Source organism: Garra rufa, chromosome 21 (assembly GCF_049309525.1).
Source record: "Garra rufa chromosome 21, GarRuf1.0, whole genome shotgun sequence".
Lineage (NCBI taxonomy): Eukaryota > Metazoa > Chordata > Actinopteri > Cypriniformes > Cyprinidae > Garra > Garra rufa.
Window position 1 is genome coordinate 13873453 of NC_133381.1, and position 23609 is coordinate 13897061.

General features: G+C 38.5%; 1 protein-coding gene across 2 annotated transcripts in view; it reads left to right on the top strand.

Annotated features, from left to right (window-relative positions):
- The first annotated feature begins 2502 nt into the window (after positions 1–2502).
- Positions 2503–23609, top strand: part of bcl11ba (BCL11 transcription factor B a) — a 49829-nt gene continuing 28722 nt past the window's right edge. For both annotated transcript variants that reach the window (XM_073826790.1, XM_073826791.1), the window contains exons 1-2: positions 2503–3736; positions 15082–15471. In XM_073826790.1, the coding sequence (XP_073682891.1) occupies positions 3679–3736; positions 15082–15471 (448 nt within the window). In that variant the 5' untranslated portion in view covers positions 2503–3678. The remainder of the gene's footprint in view (positions 3737–15081; positions 15472–23609) is intronic.

The window sequence follows — 23609 nt, forward strand, 5'->3', positions numbered from 1 at the left end:
AAAATTTAATTGAGATGCATAAAATGAGTTTTATATCAGTTTGGTGTTGTCTCCTCTATAGGCTCGTATATGGAAGTTGTCTTTTATGGATCCTGCCATAAAAGAAGACCGCTGTGTGTGCAAATTACCCATAAGCACCTGAGGAAAAAATACAGGTAATTGTATTAACAATTGCAATCAACAGCAATAATACTGTATGTATTATTTTAGGTGTTTAATGTCATTTTCACATAACAATTTTAAATTCTTCGAATCTATGTATATATGCACACATTTACCAAGGTTAAGAAGAACAAAAGACTATTTATACACCGCACTGGTAATGTATGAAGGAGAAAAGTTGTGCGCAGAGTTTTTCCCCTGCAGTTTGAGGCAAAACTATTGTTACAGAGACAAATTTATTGGCGTAAGGGAAAAAATATTCAATGCAAAACAGAGGACCAAGCAAAGTACAGGATGTGTCCAATGAATTCATGCAATAAAATAGGATTCTCAGCTGTGGGCAACCACTGCTTTTCAGAGAACATTTCACGCTTTTTATAGGGAGAATAATCCAGCAGTAACAGAGCACGTATCAGCAACAACCTCCTCCAATCTTGATTTCCAGGAAGATGACTGTAAATCATAAAATGTCATTTTTTGGCAGCACCTGGTATTTCTAATGTAAATCACTCAGCTACTCTTGCCACATTTTAAGGAAACTGAGTCTATCTATCTATCTATCTATCTATCTATCTATCTATCTATCTATCTATCTATCTATCTATCTATCTATCTATCTATCTATCTATCTATCTATCTATCTATCTATCTATCTATCTATCTATCTATCTCTTACTCAGATAATTTACATGAAAGTTGGGGTGTTGTTTAACAGAGTTCAGGGGCAGAGGATGTATCAGAGACAGCGGCAGGATATATGGCATTGTTGGCGAGGCTGTGCCACCCAGCGTCGCATCCCATGATGGATCATGAGCAGATGGATCGACGCAGACACGCTCTCATCTGGGCGCTCCGCCTGAAATCTACCTGCCTCTGAACTGGCACAAGCCGGACCCTCTGCGCGCCTTTGGTCGCGCCACGACTCTATTACGCACCAAGTTAATCAACAGTTGAAGGTAGATCCAGTCTCCATGAATAAAACCGGTAATAACTTGTTCTGTTCCCCTCAATCTCATACCATTAGCTTACTTTTCCACAGCATGTCTATCTAATTGGTTTCAATTTACACTAAACATGTTCACATATTACATGTTACTATAATTAAGTGCTATGGCAATAATAAAAAAGAATGCCTAATTACACACAGTTCTAGAAAATAATTACATATTGAGTGCATGTAGTTCATTAGCTTTTCTCAGTGTTAACACATGTATGAACACTAAAGTGTGACCTCTGTATTTTTAATTGAAATGTCATTTTGAACAAACTAGCTGGTTATTTACAGTGATACCTCTGATAACCTCAGTTTAACCCTAGAACTCCAAAACAAGTGATTATAGGTTATTTCCTTCCCTCTTTGTTTTTGCAAATAGATTACCCAAAAAGCATGAATCATGGGAATTTATTTTGAATTAATAGTGATGTCACAGTGGAACGTTTGTCATCATATTTAGTCAGTTTGACTTCAGTGAAAGATGTATTTAAAAAAAAAAAAACCTTCTTTAAAAATCATATACAGGCAAAAATATTTTTGAGAAGGCAATTAAATTGTTGCATGAACCTAAAAACCACATTAGAATATTTATTTTTAACCTGTGTATTAGTTGTGCCCCACATATGTAGTTTTTTTGCGTTACAGATTCCCAACTCTCAATAAGAAATTATCCATAAAATCTGAGCCACATGACCAGCTTTCATATTACTGATGTACGCTGGGTGTAAAACAGAACAAGAGGAAGATCGCTTGCATTTCACCCAGTAAACTCAAATCATGCAAGTATTTGCACAACACACCTCCCTATTTTCATTTCCTCCAGTATTCAGTCTTGCATTTCCACTCATGCAACAGTTTTAGTGTAGTGTTCATTCATAGATTTGATCAAATTATTAAACGTCTGAAATGGATTTAAATGATAAAAATATACATTAGATTGCCTGGCAAAAGGGATTAAGAAATACGTTGAACACTTCACAATATTTTTTCTTCCTTCTGATGTTCTTTTCCTTTTCAAATGTGGGTTTAATTTAATAATGTCATTTCTGTAGGACATAAAACACATAAAGAAGAAATGTGATGTGTGAGTATATCAACGCCTGTATTGTCTCATGTAATTTATTGCTTATGAGGTAAACAGCACACTTATGTCTCACTGAAGTGTATTCTTTGTGCATCCGTCCGTGCTTTAATCTTTTCCAACAGATGATTACAGATTTTCTGATTTGAATATTTAGTGTTAACGCGTGACTATCAATATCTCAGTTTCCATATTCGTTTCTTTATTTGCGTGCGTAAAAGATGTAAACTTAATGCGCATTCACATATACACGGAAAAAAGATTTTTAAAAGATTTTTAATCAAAGCTATTTGCAACCTTTTCCCCTTTAAATTCATCGCAAACGTTGTAGTGCATGCAACATTGCATTGTTTTATTTGCACTAAAGCGGATACAGACAAGCAGCGCGCCGGTCTATCAGGTGCTCTGTGTGTGTGTGTGTGTGTGTGTGTGTGCGTGTGTGCGTGTGTGTGTGTGTGTGTAAGACAGCGGCTCGCGATGTCCACGCTCTCCACCACTGTTCTGGTGATCCGATAGTTGTGAAAAGCCACCACTAGTCGCCCCCAGTGCTCTTGCAGTCTCCAATTTTCTTTCCCACTGTAGACTTAACGTCACGTCCGCACTTGAACTTGAATTTTATCCCATTGTACGGAGGCAGCCCTCGCCACAGAGACACAGAGAGCTCCCGGAGAAGCAGGACTCCGCCATCTTCATAGAGGCAGAAAAGGGAGAAAAAAAAAGCTTCATTCATTTGGAAAGGAGGTGGCAAGTCCATGTCCCTGGTCTCCAGTGCGCAAAGCCGAATAGGGGAGCAAGTGCAAAGAGTTGGAGAGAGTGCAAAGTAACCGGGCATCGCATGCACTTAGAGCCCAGGAGAGAAGAAGAACTGTCCAGTGCTTGGCACACTCAAGTGCCAACTCAAGGAGAAACTGGATTCGTTTCATCCAATCTAATAAGTAATGACCATTTTTATTTTTTAGAATTATTTTGACTCAGAGAAGAAAAAACAAATCTAATTGCCTTTGACAAATCCACAAGGCGCAGACCGGACGAAGAGAGAGCCACCAGAGGGTCCAACCTACCCAAACGCACCGGGCATCACGTTCTGAGACATTTCCAGTGGTTTCTTCACAACTGTCACTCGTCAAGGATATTTTTGCCCTCGGACAGATCGCGCTCGGCACACAGCTGAAGTGCATGTGTGTGTCGCTGAGGTACTGAGCGTCTGCGCGTCTCTGGTCATCTGGAGAGCCGGAGCGCAAAGACACTTTCGCTTCTCTCACATTCACGGGACCCCTATCTGTATCCACGGCCCGGAGCTGTGGCAGTTCTTTGGAAGTCCCGGGAAAAGTTAGTTACCGAGGGGTGTAAAACCCCACGCCACGGACACGGAGGACAGAAGGCGAGAGCCGACTATTCCTTGTGCGGGTCTCTGGGCGATGCCAGTGTAAATGCCAGGGCAATGTCCCGTCGCAAGCAGGGAAACCCTCAGCATTTGTCGCAAAGAGAAATTATAACACGTAAGTCCATCTTTTATTTTACTTTTTTGTGTTTAAGAGCTTGTTCGGTCATATCTAGCCATTTTTTAGCGATATGAGTAACGATCTGTGTGTGAGAGTTTGTGCTGTGTTAGTAATGAACGGTTTTTACTAAAACGCGATAAATCTTTATTATCTTTTCAAATGCGATAAAACCGAACAGTTAAAATAATTTAATTAATCGTTAACATATTTATACCCTTGTCTTTACGCAAACAATCAGATTTGTGAGTTTAGTGTTACTTAAAAGAATTAAAAAGTGATTTGGTTGAAACTAAATGTAAAGAATTAAATACAACAAAATTGCTACTCTTCTGAAAATTCAAACCTGTTATTTAATCTGTAGTGTATACGTTCTGTTGTTTAATTTTAATATCAGATAGTTTGATTAATGTTAGAATTGTTAGCAGGCCAAGATCAGATTAAAAACTTTAAATTGCAGTTATTAATCAACCACTTGAAAAGTTTCTCTAAAGTCGAGTTTAGTTAGGCTAAATTAAAGTGTAGGTTAAGTGAGGTGCATGTTATGTTAATATTTAAGCATAATTTAATAAATTATGCTAATATGAAGTAAATATTGTGTTTTTTATTTTCAGCCCTTTAATTCATATACGATTTACTTGTTAAGTTGTTAGGCTATACATGGTTATTAAAATAATTTATTGCACTATATAAATTTTCCTAGTTCTTTTATTTATTATTACTATTTTACTTATTATTTTAAAAAGTGGCATGCTTGAGTCGTAGGCCTGTCTTCTCAAGCCCTTCTCAAGCCCAGTGTAACTTTATCTATCATGTTTCGTTTTAAAGCAGTCTTTTGCACTTTTTACAAGATATTTGTAGTAGTTCTCAAGGTGAGCAGCTACCTGTAACCAGCAAGCACAGGAACGGTTTAAGGTTTACTTTTGCAGCTTATGCTGCACGGATGCAGTGAGGATGTTGTTGTTGTTTTTTTTTTTTAAGACTAGGCTAAATTGATTGTAATTGTGCAACATTTGTGCTTTTAAGTCTTAGATGAGCACTTGAATGTAAAAGGTGACAGAGCAAAGAAAATTCTTTAAATGATTTCAAATGAAATCCTAATGTCAAATTAGGTGATAGAAATATCAAGCATGCTTAGTTTTACTTTAGCTGTTATACTAAATTACTAAATTAAATAGGCTTCTTACACAACTCATCCTTTTATTTTTATCAAGAAAACTAAAGTGTGCTAAATGAGTACGAGTGTACAAAGAAACAAAGCAGGCATAGATCTAATAATGTTTCTCACACTTAGCTTTGCCCCCGAGTCAAGGTTGTGACTGTAAAGCGTAGGTAATGTGAGGCAGACATTGAAATCGAGAGACTTTTCTTAACAAAGTTATATTCAAAGCCAACGGTTATTTTCTATTGCTTGATATAATTTCCCTTTTAGATTTTTCTTTGAAAGACTTCATCATTTGTGTCACATAAATCCAGCGATTGATTTTAATTTTTTTTTTTTTTTACTATAATGCATTTGTTCCAGTAAAAAAAATCAAATCATTCAAAAGACAACGTCCAGATTTAGTTTCATATTCATGCTTAAGTGTAGTCTACAGAATCTAGATAATTCATAGCAGAGCCTAGTGATGTAATACCACCCAAATCTGTTTCGTGTTGCACGGATAGGGCCATGTATTCTGTGCATATATACACTAACACACACCATTCTTTCGCTAATGGCTTAATCTATTACTGTACATACACACATGTACGCGGTTGCACTGTAAACATTTATCATGCCTGTCCATTGTGTGTTTGAATTTACTGTTGAGTTTACAAATATGACTTACGACTTACAAATATGACTATGACTTATGACCGAATGAGAATGGAGATGTTATTTAAAGCTTAATGCACATTATCTGGCATGCATTGCATGTAGCTAGCTTTGCCATAGGGCATGCACGGCTCTTTTTGTATGTCGTCCGCATATGCGATTATGACAGTCATTTATATATATTTTTCTCTTTAATTGTGCACTAGCATGTGCATGCATGCAACCCGATTGTGTTTACTGCATAAAAGCCATCCGTTCAATATGCATGTAAAACAATCATCCTGGTTTAGTAGAAAATGGCCCTTTTTGAATTTCTGTCGCTATAGTTATCACATGTCCCATCAGTCATTGCATGTACAATGGCTGTGGTTATTAATTTGGGCTTTGAATTTCAGAATGCTCCAGTTACACCAAGGAACTTTCCCTGAGTGCTTTCTCTCTCTCTCTCTCTCACACACACACACACACACACACACACACACACACACAGAGAGAGAGAGAGAGAGAGAGAGAGAGAGAGAGAGAGAGAGAAAGAAAGGTGGTCGACTTTCTCCTTCTTAGAAACTAGAGATTGAAAGGTGTTCATTGCATCACCGGTGAATGAATATATAAGCTTCAGAGAGGTTCCTCAAACGTATCATGCCTTGGTGGGTTTTATGCAGAGGGCATGTAGGCCAGGTGCTAGCAGATAGTCATCTGAGCTCAGGGGTGCGTTCTTTCTTCGTAGTTCAGAATTCTCATAACATGCTGATTGTGGCTCTGATTTTGATGTAACGAGTGTTTTTGTTTGTAGTAAGCAGCGTATGAACTCTTCATTGCATGCGTGTGTGTGTGCAAACGTGTAAGCTCCTGGTTCACTCTTATTCCGTTTGATATGTGGCTGATTATGTGAAATAGCTTCTTGTAGAGCAGGAAAATGAGGATGACAGTTGATATATCTGGTTTTTCTCTGTAACAGTTAAATTGTCAAATTTTGCTTTAAATGTCAAGGTCAAACGCAGTGTGGTCCCAACCTCAAAGTTTCATTTTTGAGGACATATTTGGAGCTGTAAACAAGGGTGTGTGTGTGTGTGTGTGTGTGTGTGTGTGTGTGTGTGTGTGTGTGTGCATGTCTGCTCGTCAGCATGTCTGTGGTATTTAGCTTTTGTTAACCACGGTGTCTTAGCTGGATTAGCCTCGAGTTAGTGAGAGGCAATTTTTGTGTGTGTGTGTGTGTGTGTGTGTGTAGTTTACGTCCACATGTTAATTCATGTGTTCTCGGTGTGAGCGATCTGCAAACTTTGCAGTGCTGTACATCAGTAGTTTTAATGGTTTGGCAGCCTGTGGTTGTGTGCTACATTACGCCACTCAAACGCATATTCTATAAACTCAGTGGTTTATTAGTTCTGCGTGAAATGCAACCGGTTGCAGTGTTTAGCGCATTTTCACATTATATATGTTGGGATTTTTATTATATGCTATTGAGTATTTTAGGAATTAATTTTTAATTTCATGTGTCTTCCAAACCTTTATCAGTTACTATAATTTTCAGACAAATTAAAAAAAAATTGCACTCACGTGAGTGTGTTTGTGTGAGTGTGTTGTCACTAAAATTGGCCAAATTTAAATTAGATTTTTGACACCTTTTTAATTTTTCATGTCATTGCACACAGTGTGTTTTATAACATAGGGCTTTAAAATAAACCTAAAAGCGAGTTAACAGATGTCGTCTTCAAATGAAGGAAATCAGATGACAGCGAGAAGGTAATTTTCCTTCGCTGAGCTGAAGTTGTAACATAAATTTTCAGCTCTTGCTTAAGATGCATGTTTCACATTAGACCTGCCAGCACAGGAAACTGTCTTTATCGAATACGTTCAGGACATAAATTTTAGCCATGACTTCATGTTATTACATGAGAGATTTAAATTTATGATAATAGCACATTCTTACTTGTTTAGATATAAACAGATATTTGATTATAGTAAATGTTGAAATAGGAATACAAACACAGGCGTTAATACTATAATCGAAATCTATAATCAATGCATTTTCTTTTTTATTAATTTAATTAAAAGCTTTGCTTTTTGCATTTGCTTGTATGAAATAAAAAAGTTTTATTTAGAATTAGACAAGGCATATTTTAAGTCAAACTCAGCAGGTCTAAAAATATGTTTAAGCTTTCTATATAAATGCTTGTTTTATTTATCTCTGTTACAGTTCAGAGAATCAAGTGTCCTTGTTTTTATTTCATTTTGTCTGGGTGCTGAATTGGGCCACTTTACATTTGCAGTGCAGAGTGTGCTGGCCATGACCTGCTAGGGGGAGCTCTAAGTCTGCCAGAGGGGGTGGAAGGCAGTTCTGAAAAGTGTAAAAACATATTTCCTAAATGTACTTAAATGGCTAAGTCGAGTGAAATAGGGGGCTGTGGCTTCCGACGACTCGGCATAGATGTTTCAAGCGATACTGCCATTAACACACATGCTCAGATGCAAACTGTCAACGCCTCACAGCAGCAGCTGGTCTTACAACATGAAGGCTCTGTTATTCTCTCTCCTTTTTTTTTTTTACTTTGTCTTTAGCACTCAAGAACTTATTTAATTATTTACAGTGAGAGCTGGATCGGTGCTCATTTAGATGTGTAATAAGTATTTGAAAGGTGTAGCTTTAAATATAGATGGGACATCAAGCGTGACACCAAAACAAACAAATTTTGGTGGAACGTCACCTCGTTCATTTTGCCAAGTGTGCTTAAAAAGTGAATGATGAAGTGGCTCTGGAACTTGTGGGCCCCTCTGACTGAGGACCTATTGTTCTTGCCATCTAAATAAATAAATTTGAGTCTGTGATATAAAAAATGGTAGCCTCCACAGAGCTTACACTCTCCCCATAACAATGGGCAAAATGTCTGCCTGGCACGTTTGATTAATACGCTTGCATATTCTCTCTTCCTTTCAGTTTCAGGTGGCTTTTGTTTGCGCCACGAGCGGGAGAGTGAGAGAAAGCCCTCTGTGATGAAATGTACAGAAGTCTATGCCTGTCTGTCGGTATAAATGCATCAAGGCGGCTGAATCCTTTGGACGGCATCAAAAGTGGGCATAGTTTTCCATGGCTTGATTTATGAGACACAGACACTCGTAATAGTGGCTTGAGTGTTTGACGTCCCACAGCTGGCTGAGTTCTGACCGGCTCTGAGCATGGAAACGCTCCGCTTCCTAAGCATCAGACGAGCGTGGTGTGTGGGAATGTGTTACTAGCTCCTGATTGTGATGTATACGTGCCTTTTTAGTGCTATTTCATTAGAAACAAAACCTTTGCAGAGAAAAAAAAGGAAAGCTGCTAAGCTTCAGGTGATATTTAGTCGTTTCAGCTACCCATAATTCCTTTCCTTGTGAAAATATTAGGTAATATCTCCCTGATGAGATTTGCCGATAAAGGGTTAGTTGGGCTCCCAGTGGACATCATCATGTTAATCTCTTTTTACCTGCAAGACGACTCATTTTCTATTTCCCCCCCTTTTTTAATTAAACAATGGACTAGTGCCGCCGCAGTGGCCGAGGATCATGCTTTTAAAATTCCGCCAATGCCGCCGTGTGCCACAATGATCCCTGTTCTCTTCTTGTTAACAGCTTCATTTGCACATGCACCACGCTGTACGCTCACACATGCACGCCGCCGCCAGCGCGCGCGCATTTAGTACCGTTTTAAAACCTTTGCATCTGCACAGAAGCGCTCTGCAAGCTAATATCCTGAACTAGACTTTGTTTTTTATTTCACAGGATATTTCAGAGCTCAAAAATGGTGTCCCTTGTGAAGGAGCATTTTATGTCATCAATTCTGACACATATTTAGCTAAACAAACAGGTCGCAGAAAACTTTTCAAGCTAGAGAAAACAGGAAAAACTAGAGGCCCAGCGCAAGGCGGAGGTTTGCGGTTTGAGCGTCAGTGCGTTTGACTGTGGGTTACAGATTAATGACAGACTAATTAATTCCTGATAGATTTCTGTAAGCGCCGTTGCAACACGTGCATGTGTTACACAGGCCTTTGCGAACGTGAAATGACTGGAAAGACGGCTGTCGTTGACTTGCTACCTCTTTGCCAACCTGTTTGTTTGTTTGTTTGCGTGCCGTCTGAGTGGAGGCTCAACCCAAATCCAGCCTGTCCTACTCAGCTAGCCTGCATCTCTGTTTTGTGCTTGGGTAGCGGGCAGGGTTTGAGTTTGTGGGATGGTGTGGTCAGGTTTGTGTACGTAGCATTGCAACTGGCGAAGCCCCCACCCACTGCTTCTGCTCTTGTGCAGCCCAGGCTGATGGGAAACATAGGAAAATAATGCACAAACAGTAAAGCGGAGCTTTTATTGTTTGATTAGGCCCTTTCTCTGGCTTTCATTTTCAGCACGCTCTGCCCTCCGCACACACAGTTCTGTGAATGGCTTTAATTGGCGCGGGGTAAATCTTTATATCTGGACAGCATTATAAAGTCTTTCAAGATTTAAATAGGAAAATTTATGGACCCAGTAAAAAACAATATGAAATCCGTTAAATGGTGTGTGTTGTCTAATTAGGCCCCAACAGTTGCAATGGCTAAAAAACCCCTCCAAAACCTGTTTGACTGCGACTTTTCGTTCTGGTATCGCTACGGAAAATCTCAACTGTGAGCCAGAAAGCGCTAAGCATTAATGGTGGGGTTTGCAGGGTGACAGTCCGAGGATGAAAGGTACGTTAACGCGGTGCTGCTAAAGCGATGTTACGTAACGCGCAGACCTTTGTGTGTTTTGGAGGGAAAGCCAGACTGTACCGTGATCAGCCAAATACCTGTCAACAGCAATTTGGTTCCTCACAAACAAAAAGACTCCGTAAGTATGAGTCAGAGGGCCCCTGAACAATGGTGCGTAAATCCAGAATGGAAAAGGATAAATCCAAAACGGTGCCCTGTGATGAATTTGTTATTGGAAGCCATGTCTTTTTTTAGTTTTATGTTTTACTGAAATCCCATTAGTGTTCATTCTGACTCATATACATTCTTAGCTTTCTTAGGTTAATGAGGCTTATTTTTAACATTACCATGTTAAGGTAGCATGTGCTCGAAACACATCTATTTCTCGCATGTTTTTTTATTCAAAAATGAAACTGAGATATAACAGCGAGTGTGCATTTTATCCAAAGTCGAGATTTCATTTCAAATCATCCATTTTTAGCCACCTATAAATATTATTCAGGCTTTCTTACTTCCACTGTCCCTCACTGTCTTTCTCTCCGGCTGCCAGAGAGTGCTTGATAAAGACAAATAACATTTGACATTTCGGTGGCCCTGATAGAATTATATGGAGTATTTGTTGAGGGATCAGAGAAAATCATGAGCTGTAATGTTACCTTGGTGACAGCATTGTTATCGCTGGTGGATGAGAATGTGTGTGAGGGAGTGTGAGTGTGTGTGACTGTGAGGAATTGCAGACTCTCACCTGTTTGCCTAGAGCAGGAAACGTACACCGTCGGATCGGGCCTGCGTGGTGCAATCTCATACCTTCCAGAGAGTTATTTAAAGGAGTAGATCTGCTAAAAATGAAAACTCTGTGACTTTCTTTTTTTTTCTGTGGAAAGCAAAAGGAGACGTTTGGAAGAATGTCAGAGCTGCTCTTTTCCATAGACGCACCATTATAGTCACCGTTAAACATTCTACAGGGAAAACGTCTTACAGGTTTTGAATGACATGAAGGTGATTAATTGACATCTTGAAGCGTTTAACTCACCTATGGATTAGTTCAGACTCTATAGGCACGTCCAAGACTTTGCCGTATGTTTACATGATTACAACACCTGGTGTGTGTGTGTGTGTGTGTGTGTGTGTTTGTGCGTACGGGGGTCCCTTCTTTTGAAGTGCGTACTAGCGGCGTTGCTTGCAAGCAGCGTGTTTCCTGTGGTTGGCACAGACAGAGCAAAAGAGAGGACAGAGGGAGAGAGAAAATTTCAGCTGCGCACGTTCTTTACCACTCTGGGTTTTTTCTCCAGCTGTCACTTTGATTCAGGTCTGTGCTAGACCTATGACACATTAAACTAACGCTTTCCTCTAGCGCACCTCAAATTCTCTCCCACAGTACTGAGAGGCTGCAATCTCACTCTCACCTCCTGTTACACAGCTTATAACGGCTTATAACTTCTTGGTTTTATTTTATTGTAGCTTATTACCCGTTTGGCGAATTATAGCTGTTTAGTCTATTACAAATATGCACTGTTGTGTTTTTGAACTTGTAAATCAGTTGAAAATTACCTCTTCCTGTAGTAGTGTTTGTTTGTGTATGCATGTGTGTGTGCGCATCTCTGCTAGTGCAGCTTCCCAGGATGCACAAATACGTGACACACAAACATGCACGCATATTGCTCATGTACATGCCTGCAAGCTATCTTCATTTATTGGTTTAAATGCATATGCTTTTTTGTGCATGTGCTCACAGGTGCAAGTACAGTTACAGACATATGTAAAACAGTTTTTGTTGTGAGGCCTTCGCCAGCAAAAGAGAAATTAGGGTCACAAAGTCCTCACATTTAAAATTATTTATTTGAAGTGTTATTTTTTCTAAAGCTTTAAATATAAAAAATGAAAATTATTATTAATGTTTTTTTTTAATTTTTAGTTAATTGTCACAGTGGATATGTAACTACCTAACAAAAAAGCTTTTAATTTCTCAATTAAATAAAAAAAATATATATATAACAGTCAATTTCCTCTTATTACTTTCTTATTACTTCTCTTTAAAAACTAATAAGCAATATAATGAATTAAAAAATACTTATATTTTAATACTTACTACTTCTGTTCTGTTCTTCATTTACTTGAAGAAAGTCACTTTTTTAATGCAGTGTATTGCATAGGTTGATGAGTCTCTCTGCAGGCCTTTCTCTTTATTTACATGCAGACTAATCTAATGCACAGATGGCCTGATATTGCCTCAAGGGGGTCTGTGCTCCTCTCCTATATCTCTAAGTTGGGGGGCTGGATTTGAAGGGGGTTCAACTACCTTAGTCATCTTCAGTTATTTCCTTGATTATAGTGCAAAATCTGAAAACAGTGCCATGTGTGCAGATGCAATATATATATTTTGTAGGGCTTTATGTAATGCTTTCTTAATATGATTGCAAAGTCTTTAGATGCTGTTGTTTAACAGGATGCACATCTGAAGTCGCTCTAATGTAGTATGTATCGTCTGAAATAAAGATAAGAGGGGGTTTAGTGGTTTCGTTTTCAAAGCTGCATTCTGAGCTCGACGTTACAAATCTGTCTGCATTCATAATTTGGACCGTGGACAAATTGCAGATGGATGCGCAGGCTGCTCGTAATTTATCATCGAAAATTAGTGGTTAGCCGGTTCCTCAGGGAGATGTAAACAGGGCTACCTGTGTTGTGTGAGCAGAGTGGTCCGTTCCTCAGTCTTTGTCTCTATCGCCGTCTGTCTCTTCTCATAGCGTTTCTGCAAGGCCTCATACTGGTGAAAATGCACAGGCCATATTTAAAAATTAAAACAGTCTTATAAATGAATTTTAATTTATGCTTCATGGGTTGTTCCACAGGGTTGTTGTTGTTTCTTTTAAAACATCCCACATTTGTCCTTTAGGCTCTGACAATTTGAGAATTCCTCCCTTCATTCTCCTCCCAGATTTATGTGCACTTCAAAAATCCGCACCTGCTCGCTGTGTGGCTCTAAGTGTTGCTATGGTAGTGTTTTTCTTCTTTTTTTCCTGCTTTCACCCAAATCATGCAGCGTGTTGAGTAGAGAGAGCATGAAAGCAGTGACAGGAAGCTGAAGAGTGTAAAGTGGCAGTCAGAGAGGTGTTTGTCTAGATCTTATGATTAGTATGGCGCAAGGATAAGCTGTCAAATGTAACATCAACAGAGCTGTCTGTCAGGGGGTCCCGAGGGGGCTTTGTCAAGGGCCTCTACTGTCTTTGATAAAACTGCTCTTGCACTCGGCGTTGGGCTACAAAGGGCCGATTGTGGCCGCGTGCTGAAAGGTGAGGCTGAAATTTCAAAATGGAGGCAGAGGGACCCAGGTTGTCCGGCGTACTCTGTGGTTTGAGCGCCCGCCGCTCCGCGCTGTTTATCTAGGTGACAGAATCAACCAGAAGATCTGCAGGGCCTCTTGCTCTCATGGCTGTACAAATATCTCTCACAGCCAAAAACGGAGCCCTCCCTCCTTCGTTCTTGCTTTTTTTTTTTCTCTTTCTTCTCCCTTCAGTCGGTCTGGCGGTCTCATTCTCAACCTCACAAGTACTGTATTGTATATTAATAACAGTGCCTTGCTGTTGGGTCTCGGCCTCACATATGGATGTTTATCAAGAGTTGGCTGGTTACAGGACAGAACACGCCAAACTAGAGCGAGGTGCCTCGTGTGTGGCCACTGGGATGATTAAATTTAAGTCGGCCTTTATTTTCTGCTCTCGAAGTTTAGTGGGACTGTCGAGGGATGTAGGTGAATGCTTAAACGGGCCCCAACATTCATTTCCTTTATTTTAACAAGCTGCCAAATAACGAAATGCTAAATGACCTGACCCTGAACTCATAGAAAATGTGTGCTTGCGTCCCAAGTTCCACATCATTTGAATTTTATTTCAATTTCCCTCGCTGATGTGTTTCAGTCAGTTTTTTTATGAACTAGTGTGCTAAGTCTGCAGCAAATTATGAGTTAAAGATGAATCAACATTTGTTAATGCATTTAATTTGCACGACTACGACTAGTGTATTTCTGAGTGAAATGTATTAAGCAGGAAATAATTTAGAGTAAGGCTTATTTTGTTTATCAGGTTTGGATTAGATGGTGTTTAATTTTTTATTTTAGTTTCCCATGCTGATATATTTGAATTCCATTAATTTTCTGTGAATTTGTGTAAGACAGCATACACTCTTAAAAATGAAGGTGCTTTAAAAGGTTCTTCACAGCAGTGCCATAGAAGAACCATGTTTGGTTCCACAAAGAAACATTCAGTCAAAGGTTCTTTAAAGAACCATTTCTTTCTTAACTTTTAATAATCTGCAGAACCTTCTTTAACCACAAAGAACTGTTTGTGAAGAAAAAAGGTTCTTCAGATGTTAAAGTTTCTTTATGGAACCATTTAGACAAAAAAGGTTCTTCTATGGCATCGTGAAGCACCTTTATTTGTGAGAGAGTAGATAGAGTTAAAGTTAAGTTAAATGCATTTAATTTGCATGAATGAAACAGAAACTTTATTTTACTCTCCCAAGAAACTATTTTATTTTAAATTCAAATTCCATGCTGATGTGTCTGAATGAATGGTCACGTATTTCAGAGTGAAACAGAATATTAAATGGAAAATAATGTAGGGTGGGACTTCATTTAAATGATCAGGATCTGATTGGATTGTGAAATCGGGGTAAGCACATTATTCTGTGATATTATTGGATAATGTTTTTCCTCACCCACATGGCCTTAGTTACATCAGCAGAGATAAAACTCATTTTAAGTAAAGTTTAATTCATTTTTTAAATTAATTTCCTGTTGTTTTAAAACACTTTTTTTTTTTCATTTGCCTCCACAGCGGAAGCTGAGCATGTGGATGCGGGACTGGCCGTGGCTGATCTCCACTCTCACCCTCACCCGCTGCTGGATCCCAGCATGCCTGGGCCTCTGCCTCCAGGCCTAGGTGACCACGACCTCCTCACCTGTGGCCAGTGCCAACTAACCTTCCCACTGGGGGACATTCTGCTCTTCATCGAGCACAAGAAAAAGCAATGTCAGTGTCTGACGACCGGCCACGGCTGCTACGACAAGATGGCGGACCGCAATAGCCCCTCGCCGCCCCGTGCAGAGCTGAGGAAAGTGGTGGAACCGGTCGAAATTGGAATCCAGGTGACACCTGAAGAAGAGGACGAGAGACTGTTGACGCCCCCAAAAGGAATTTGCCCTAAGCAAGAAAGTGGCCTGGCAGGTAGGTCAAACTCTCTCCAGAAAAGTTTCGAGCAGGCATACTTAGCTGACGCTAATGAACGTGCGCGTTCTCTCACGCCAGCGTGTTTTCTAATACCGATGTGCGCAAACGTACACTTAGAGCCTGCAGAGTTGCAGACAAAGGGAGACACGCACTCATTTACCTCAGTAGGACTCTGGGCGTCCTGTAGTGATTGTGATACCGCTCATCTGCGAGCCTCAAGAGAGATTGTTTTTCCTTCAGCTGATTTCATTAGGGGAGCCTACGCCGTGCAAAGTGAAACATCACATTACTGACTCAAAGCCCTAAAACCCCCTGAAGGACTCTGGTAGTTGAAACAAATTGTGCAAGACGTGACAGAGAACTCACCCTACTTTCATGGAGAAATCCAGCCTGAGCCATCTGCTTAAAAGGTGAAAAGCTCATTAAAATTCAAATGCTCAAAAAAAAAGAGGGAGAGAGAGAGAGGAGAGGAGAGAAAGAAAGAAATAGAGTAGGATTAAAAGAGTGAGTTTTCTATTGAATAGGGGTAAAGAGGCAGTTTAGTTTAGTCCAGCTGTAGGGAGAGAACTCTCCCAGTTATCTTACAAAACAGCGCAGTCAAGTCCTTCACAAAGAACCCGGAGGGATCTTTGGGAAATGGGTCTCATAAAATAATATTCTAGGTTGGACAAAGTTACCGGGGGAAACGCAGGGGAGCGGCTTATGACACTGCCTCGGTTTTTAATAACGTCGTTTTTTAATGCCTCGCAATCCTTATTTGCCAAAGTTACCCGCGGCATCGGAGACAATTTATTCCGTGCCACCACAATGCCTCGTGTATTTAAATGTCTGTAATAATGAGGCCGCTGCTAAATTACTCAGTACCTCACATGATGCAGGCAGACTTCACTCCCAGACTGACTGACTGGCTGGCTGCTCGCATCGAGTGAGTGTTGGCGTCACTTTTGAAATATGATGCAAGCGTCCACACAGTTACGTGCAAACTGTTCCACTACCGTTCGTCATTGATGTTTCCTTTTTATAGACTGGCTGGTAAGCATTTACTTTGCTAACCACACACAAAAAAGAAACTTTAGGTCAGGGTTCATATATATTTCTATGTGTTTTGTACACAAACACATAGAAATATATATTAAAACGGCATGACAATGTCAGCATAAGTCAAATTTCATTCTTATAGTATTCACTTGAAATGGACAGTAATCAGGTGTTTGAACTCTGCGTCCCTTTTTGTAAAAATATATCAGTTTTTTTTGTTGACGTAAACTTTTGAATGATTCTGAATATAATCAGTTTTAGTTCTTGACAAATTTTTTCTAAATGTTTAACAAAACATTAGCTTGCATTTTGAAGGATAAAAAGAAAGCCACCCACTATTCATGTTCCTTTTAGTAGAAATTTTTGAAAATATGTGATAATTAGATTATCCGATTAATATTATTTCAGTCAATGCCATATAAAATTACTAAATCTCTCTTTATTTTTACAAGCCCTTCACGTTTGTGAAAAGATCCGCACTGAAAAGAAGTTTGAATCTCATTTAAACTTCAGAATTTGAAAAATGGCATATGAAAGGTGAACATTTGCCTTTGTTAATCATATTGCAGTTAGCACAAGTAAATTTTACACCTTTCATTAATTCAGGGCTGGAGAGGGAGGCAGTTCGCAGAGAAGAATATAACGGCAGATGAAACATCCTCTGAAAGTGATTAAGACGCTTGAATGTCAGCTTGAGCATGCGGCTAAACACTCACAGGCTGCCTTGTATTCATAATTGCCTCCCAGCAGGTTAAAGTATTCTTTTATGCTAAACCTTTCCCGTTCCATTTGTTCTCGACGTGAAACAGAAAATGACACGCAAAAAAACACTCAGCCACTCCGCCTTGAAAATAGCAGTGGTACTCTTGCTCGGCAAAGCACAGATCATTTTTCATGAATTTGTTTTTTTTCTTCTATAATATATCCATCTGCCAGCTTCAAGTGGAGAAATGAGAGAAAGCATGAGAATGCGGGAGAGAGAGAGAGTGATGTTGATGAAGAAGACCACTTCTGGATCCATCAATATGATTCCAAAAGCCAACTCTGATCAGACCAGCATTATTTTCATAAGAGTTCCCCGCACTTCCAAACCTTTTTTTTTTCTTTTTGTAGGCCAGAGTGCATTTTGATCTTTTTATTAAACCGTCCGAGTAACCTTGACACATGAGCAATGTTGTGACAGGCCTTAAACTCCGCCGCTTTATTCCCAAACGTCAGCCTCCATCACATCAGCCCTCCCACACGTGATTCACCGACAGTCCAACAGGAAGAGCATCATTTCAGGCCTGAAGTTAACGTTCCCAATATCACGGCTCATATCTTGCGTATATTACGGGCCTTTAAGAAGAAAATCATCCAAGTGATTCTTGGTTTTTGCCTGAGTGAAGGTACTAAACGGCAACTTCATTAAGTCACATATACGTAAGTGTTCTCTAGAGACTCTGCGATGATAACTAAACATTGTGTGCTTTGCTCCGGAAACCCTATAATCAGTCGGAAAAAGACCTCGTGATAAAGTATTCTGATTACTGAAATTGCTTTTAGCGATAATTCTCCCAGTGGCTTTTTCTTTATTAGTGTGTATGAAAAAGTCAACGTTATCTATGACAATACGGGACAGCCATTGAAGAGGAACCACTTGAGGGTTGAATTCAATATTTCTCACATAAATATCAGCAGGACACAGGCTCGCTCGGCACCGTATTGTACTGCCACTTAGCCGTCTTAAGTTTCAGCGGAATTTAATTATATTTAATAGCCCTAATTAAATAAAATATGACATTCTGCATACCCTTAGGCGATAGGAGCTGCTGCTGGGGGCATTGGGAGGGCTCGGTTTGCGTGCGCGAGCCACTAGAGCCCCTCTCGTGTCGCACAGCTAGGTTAAAACGGTGAAAAATGGGGCCCTGAGATGGCCGACATAGCTGGCTGTTGCCACTGTGGACCATTAAGCAGTCCAAATGTGAAATACATACATAAATAAACAAATAAATAAGGCATTTACCACCCCTTAATGCATCTAGATGGCTTAGCCTGCTGAAGCTGGCCAGGCATTTAATGGTACTTGTTATTTAATTATAGATCTCAGATAGAGGTGCTGTGAACCAAGCTGCATTGTGCTGAAAATGTTCGCTCTGAGGATGCTTTAATTAAAGAGCAATAATTTAATATGATCGCATGAACCTGAAACAAAAGGATTATGAGATAATATTACCCATAAAATCTTAGAATAGCTGCTTTTTTGGTGGTCAAATGAACATATTCATGTCCAAATGTAAGCTTCCTATTCGTCTCTTTTATTTGGCTTTCAAAATACGCTTTTGAATCCCCACTCACTGACTTTATGACATATAAGTGATCAGATGCGAAATTTGTACATTTTTAAATATGCATTGCGTGATGGTGGAAGCAAAGAAGATTGTGTCAAGCTCTGTCTGTCATCTGTTTGTTTGTGTTCCACAGCATCCAACAGGGATGGTTGTGTTTTAGTTTTTCAAGAAAACTGAATCAGATGTGGTGTAAATAACGAGCGTAAATAAAGGCTTATTTCTCAGAGTGCCTGGTGTTGGTTGTAATCAAGCTCTTCTTGGTGTGCATGTGTGGTGATGCAGCCATCTACCATTCCAAACCAGTGTTGCTTTTGAGGTTGGCTTAAATATCACTATGCAAATAAGAGCGACAAATAGGAAGCAAACATTTCCTTAAGGGGGTTGATTCGTCCAGATTTATATTTGGTTGCAGTACAGTGTTAACATGACCTTTTTTGAGCATTAGAATATTTGGTTGAAATGATCATTTACCTCAGCTTTATTTTATTTTGCAGTTATTTTTGTATTTTTTTCCTTTAGTTTTATTTAGTTTATAATGTTGACTGACATATGTGACCCTGGACCACAAAACCAGACATTAGGGTACATTTTTTTAATAAATGTCCACATCAAAATAAATTTACAAAAGTGATTTTATGTCCATAGAAACACATTAAATGTAAGTAAAGTGTCTACTGTTAAGGTTTCAAATAAGTTTTTGGACAATAAAATGTCAAAAATGGTTGAAATAATGTTTCATTGTATATAAATAAATATATATGTGTGAAAAAATTCAAACAACATGCTTATTCCGACTTGTAGATATTAAAATATATAAAAGAATAAGGGAGCTTATTAAATTTTATTGTGTTTTGCATGAGTAAAACATTCTTACTGACAAACGGGCAAAACCTAGGATAGTGGCAAATTTTAAAAATGTATAATTAAAACCAATTAGTATTTGGGTTGAAAGTAATTCATTTTTTTAGTATGTCATAAATTGATTTTTGTTATAAATATGCTTGTAAATATGACAAGATTGATACACTGAATTACTTTTTAGTGAGTGTCTTCTGTAAATAAGGGGAAAATGTGTGATTATATTTATTTTTTGCTCAAAAAAACAAAAACAAAAATGCAATTAAATTACTTTTTAATTTTTCTTTGGAAAAACAACAATTTAAAGCAGTATTACACTTATTGTTTTTATGCTTAAACCCTTTTTCACCTTTGACCCATGTATTATGTATTGATGGTTTGTTAGGATAGGACAATATTTGGCCGAGATACAATGATTTGAAAATCTGGAATCTAAAAGTGCAAACAAAATCAAAATATTAAGAAAATTGCCTTTAAAGTCGTCCAAATTAAGCTCTTAGCAATATTTATTACTAATCAAAAATTACGTTTTGATATATTTACGGTAGGAAATTTACAAAATATATTCATGGAACATGATCTTTACTTAATATCCTAATGATTTTTGAAAGAAAAATCAATAATTTTGACCCATACAATGTATTTTTGGCTATTGCTACAAATATACCCGTGCTACTTAAGACCTTACTTAAGGTTTTGTGGTGCAGGGTCACATATAAGAAGGCATGTAAAAATGCTTTAGGTATGTTTAGTTATATTTAGGTATGTTTAGACTAATCATATTTCAGTATGCAAATAGGCATAAGAAGGAAGACTAATTTTTATTTAAAAAAAATTAATCTAAAGTTTACTAAAAAAACCCCTCAAATTATCTAATACAATTTGATAATTCAGATTATATGTTAAAATAAAGTTAAATGTTAATGCATGTTAAGCAGTTAACTGAAGCTTTAAAAAAATATCAGTACTGAGGAAGGAATAAACATAAATATGTTGTTGTTGTTAAAAAGTGACTATAAAATGACATACAATTGCATTAGTGCTCAATCTCAAAGCTCACAGCAGGCAGCATCAGTTAGCTCACATTCTATCACCATAGGAACACCAGCAGGCCACGTGGTGAGATGGTGGACATGTCTTTTGCCATGATGGGCCCCTGTTTCTGTCAACGTTTCACTCTCTCTCCCTCTCTCGATCGCTCTCCCCACTCACACCATCCAAGCACACTCACACAGCTTTACACGTCTAACAAGTGCTGCGACAGGGGGAGTTATTTCTGACCCTTGGCTCACCAGATCGTCGCGGTGAATATTTCATGAGACATGCTATATTTATAAAGAAATTTACCTCAAACACTTTCCTCTCTCACCCTGCCTCTCCTTGAGAGTGATCACACTGCTGGGCCCCTGTCGCTTCGGAGCCCACACCTGCCATTAATGCCGTCTCCAGTCTAGCGCCAGAACCGTTTGTAGGTGTTGTGCAAATCAGTTCATCAGGAGCCAAAACGCTTGATGTTCAGGGCCTGACACCCTCAGTATCAGCATATTTGATGGTCATAGTTTCATTGTGAATGGTAATTAAATGTGCTCTCAGTCCTTTTTTCCAGCTTCATTTACAATTTTAAAGCGTAAAGGAATGAACAGTGCTTGAATGTAAAATTATCAGTAGGATAAAATAATATTAAAATTAAGGTTTCCCCTCATGGGGGCCACCATGTTGCTCCGGTTGAAGTCAAAAGTTTACATACACCTTGCAGAATCTGCAAAATGTTAATTATTTTACTAAAATAAGAGGGATCGTACAAAATGCATGTTATTGTTTATTTAGTACTGACCTGAATAAGATATTTTACATTAAAAGATATTTACATATAGCCCACAAGAAAAAATTAAAAGTTGAACTTATAAAAATGATCCCGTTCAAAAGTTTACAAACACTTAATATTGTGTTGTTACCTGATTGATCCACAGATGTGTTTTTTTGTTTAGTTGTTCATGAGTCCCTTGTTTGTCCTGAACAGTTAAACTGCCCACTGTTCTTCAGAATAATCCTTCAGGTCCCACAAATTCTTTGGTTTTTCGGCATTTTTGTGTATTTTGTATTTGAACCCTTTCTAGCAATGACTATAAGATTTTGATATCCATCTTTTCACACTGAGGACAACTAAGAGACTTGAAGATCAGGGTAAATTTAGCTTATTATGTCTTCTGGTTTCTTCTGTAGCAGTACTAAATGAAAAAATATAATATTTAGGCAAAAAAAGAAAAATTTACACATCTTCATTCTGTTCAAAAGTTTTCACCCCCAGCTCTTAATGCATCGTTTTTCCTACTGAAATATGCTCATCAGTGAGCATAGGTGCATATGAGTCCCTCGGTTGTCCTCAGTGTGAAAAGATGGATCTCAAAATCATACAGTCATTGTTGGAAAGGGTTCAAATACACATGCTGAAAAGAATTAGCAAAGAATTTGTGGGACCTAAAAGATTTTTCTGAAGAACAGCGGGCAGTTTCACTGTTCAGGACAAACAAGGGACTCATGAACAACTATCACTTAAGAAAAATAAATAAATAAATAAAAAACAAAGCTGTGGATCATTTAGGTAACAGCACAGTATAAAGAATTAAGTGTATGCAAACCTTTGAAAAGAATAATTTTTATAAATGAACTATTTGTGGGTTATATGCACCTTGCAGATTCTGCAAGGTGCATGTAAACATTTAACTTCAACTGTAAATCTGATCACATTATTCAATTATTTTAATAGACACTTTTACTCACAGAATAAAAAGAATCATGGCTGACTATGCACATTTTTTAAAACTTACAGTACGACATGAAAAAAAAAAATACTGAGTGCATCTATAATTATTTAAATAAGCAAATTGCTTACATTCTATTTATAGAGCACACTGTAAAATATTCGCAGTGTACTTCATTTTTTCTTTCTGAGTGATAAAATGTGCTTATTGTTTCTAAATAGTGAGATTGTGGTGTATCTCTTATCTCAGAGCTTTTAATGCTCTGGAGAACGATCCGGTCCTGGCTTCGGTGATACTGAGCCCCGGCCAGCCGGGTTCCTGTTACGTGCCCTCACTTCCTACCTATTTTTGAGGTTTTGCCCAGAAAGATTTGTTTCGGAGTTTCACTTGCAGTGGTGTGGTGCCAGCATGGTTTGCCAGCTTTGTAACTGTGCTTGGTTTTGAATGTTAGCATTTATATAGATTTCATCTTTGTTTGTTATTAGGCATTAGGTTGGCTATGTAGGTTTCATCAACTAGCACGTACAGTTCAAATTTTCTCTGATGTAATGTCTAAATTCAATATTTACAAAGGGGAATTGAGAGAACATGCACTGCCCATTAGATGTTTAACAGTGTTATAAAGCAGACTGAATTTTGAGTACATCAGAAGATGCTATATTTTTCTATTTTCTGCCCAGCAGAGATGAACACGCACAGTCCAGAATAAACAGATATTTGGATCCTCCCTCGCTGCGCAGAACATCTCAAACGAGAGTACATGTCCCTCTCTCAGAATCAACATATACACTGGGAGGGCTCTTCAATAAATAATGACACAACACAGGCGCAAAGATATCGAAAACATGCTTCCATAATATGACACACATGCCATTTTTTCAATTAAGATTCACAAAGGCTTGGCAGGAGGACGGCCTGCCCTGGTGCAGAGGCTGTGCCTGAATCAGTGAGCACAGATAGATGTGTGTTTGATTTAATATGTTGCCTCAGACACTGCTCTCTTGCTGGCCTTCTTGTTTTATTCTCTTTCAGTTGTTTCAATAAAGCATGAAGTCGGACCAAGCGGCCGTTTTGAAGTGATAATTGCCCACTTTTGTCTAGTGTTCCCATTTTTTTTGCCTTGCTTTTTAAATGTCTGCATTAGCCA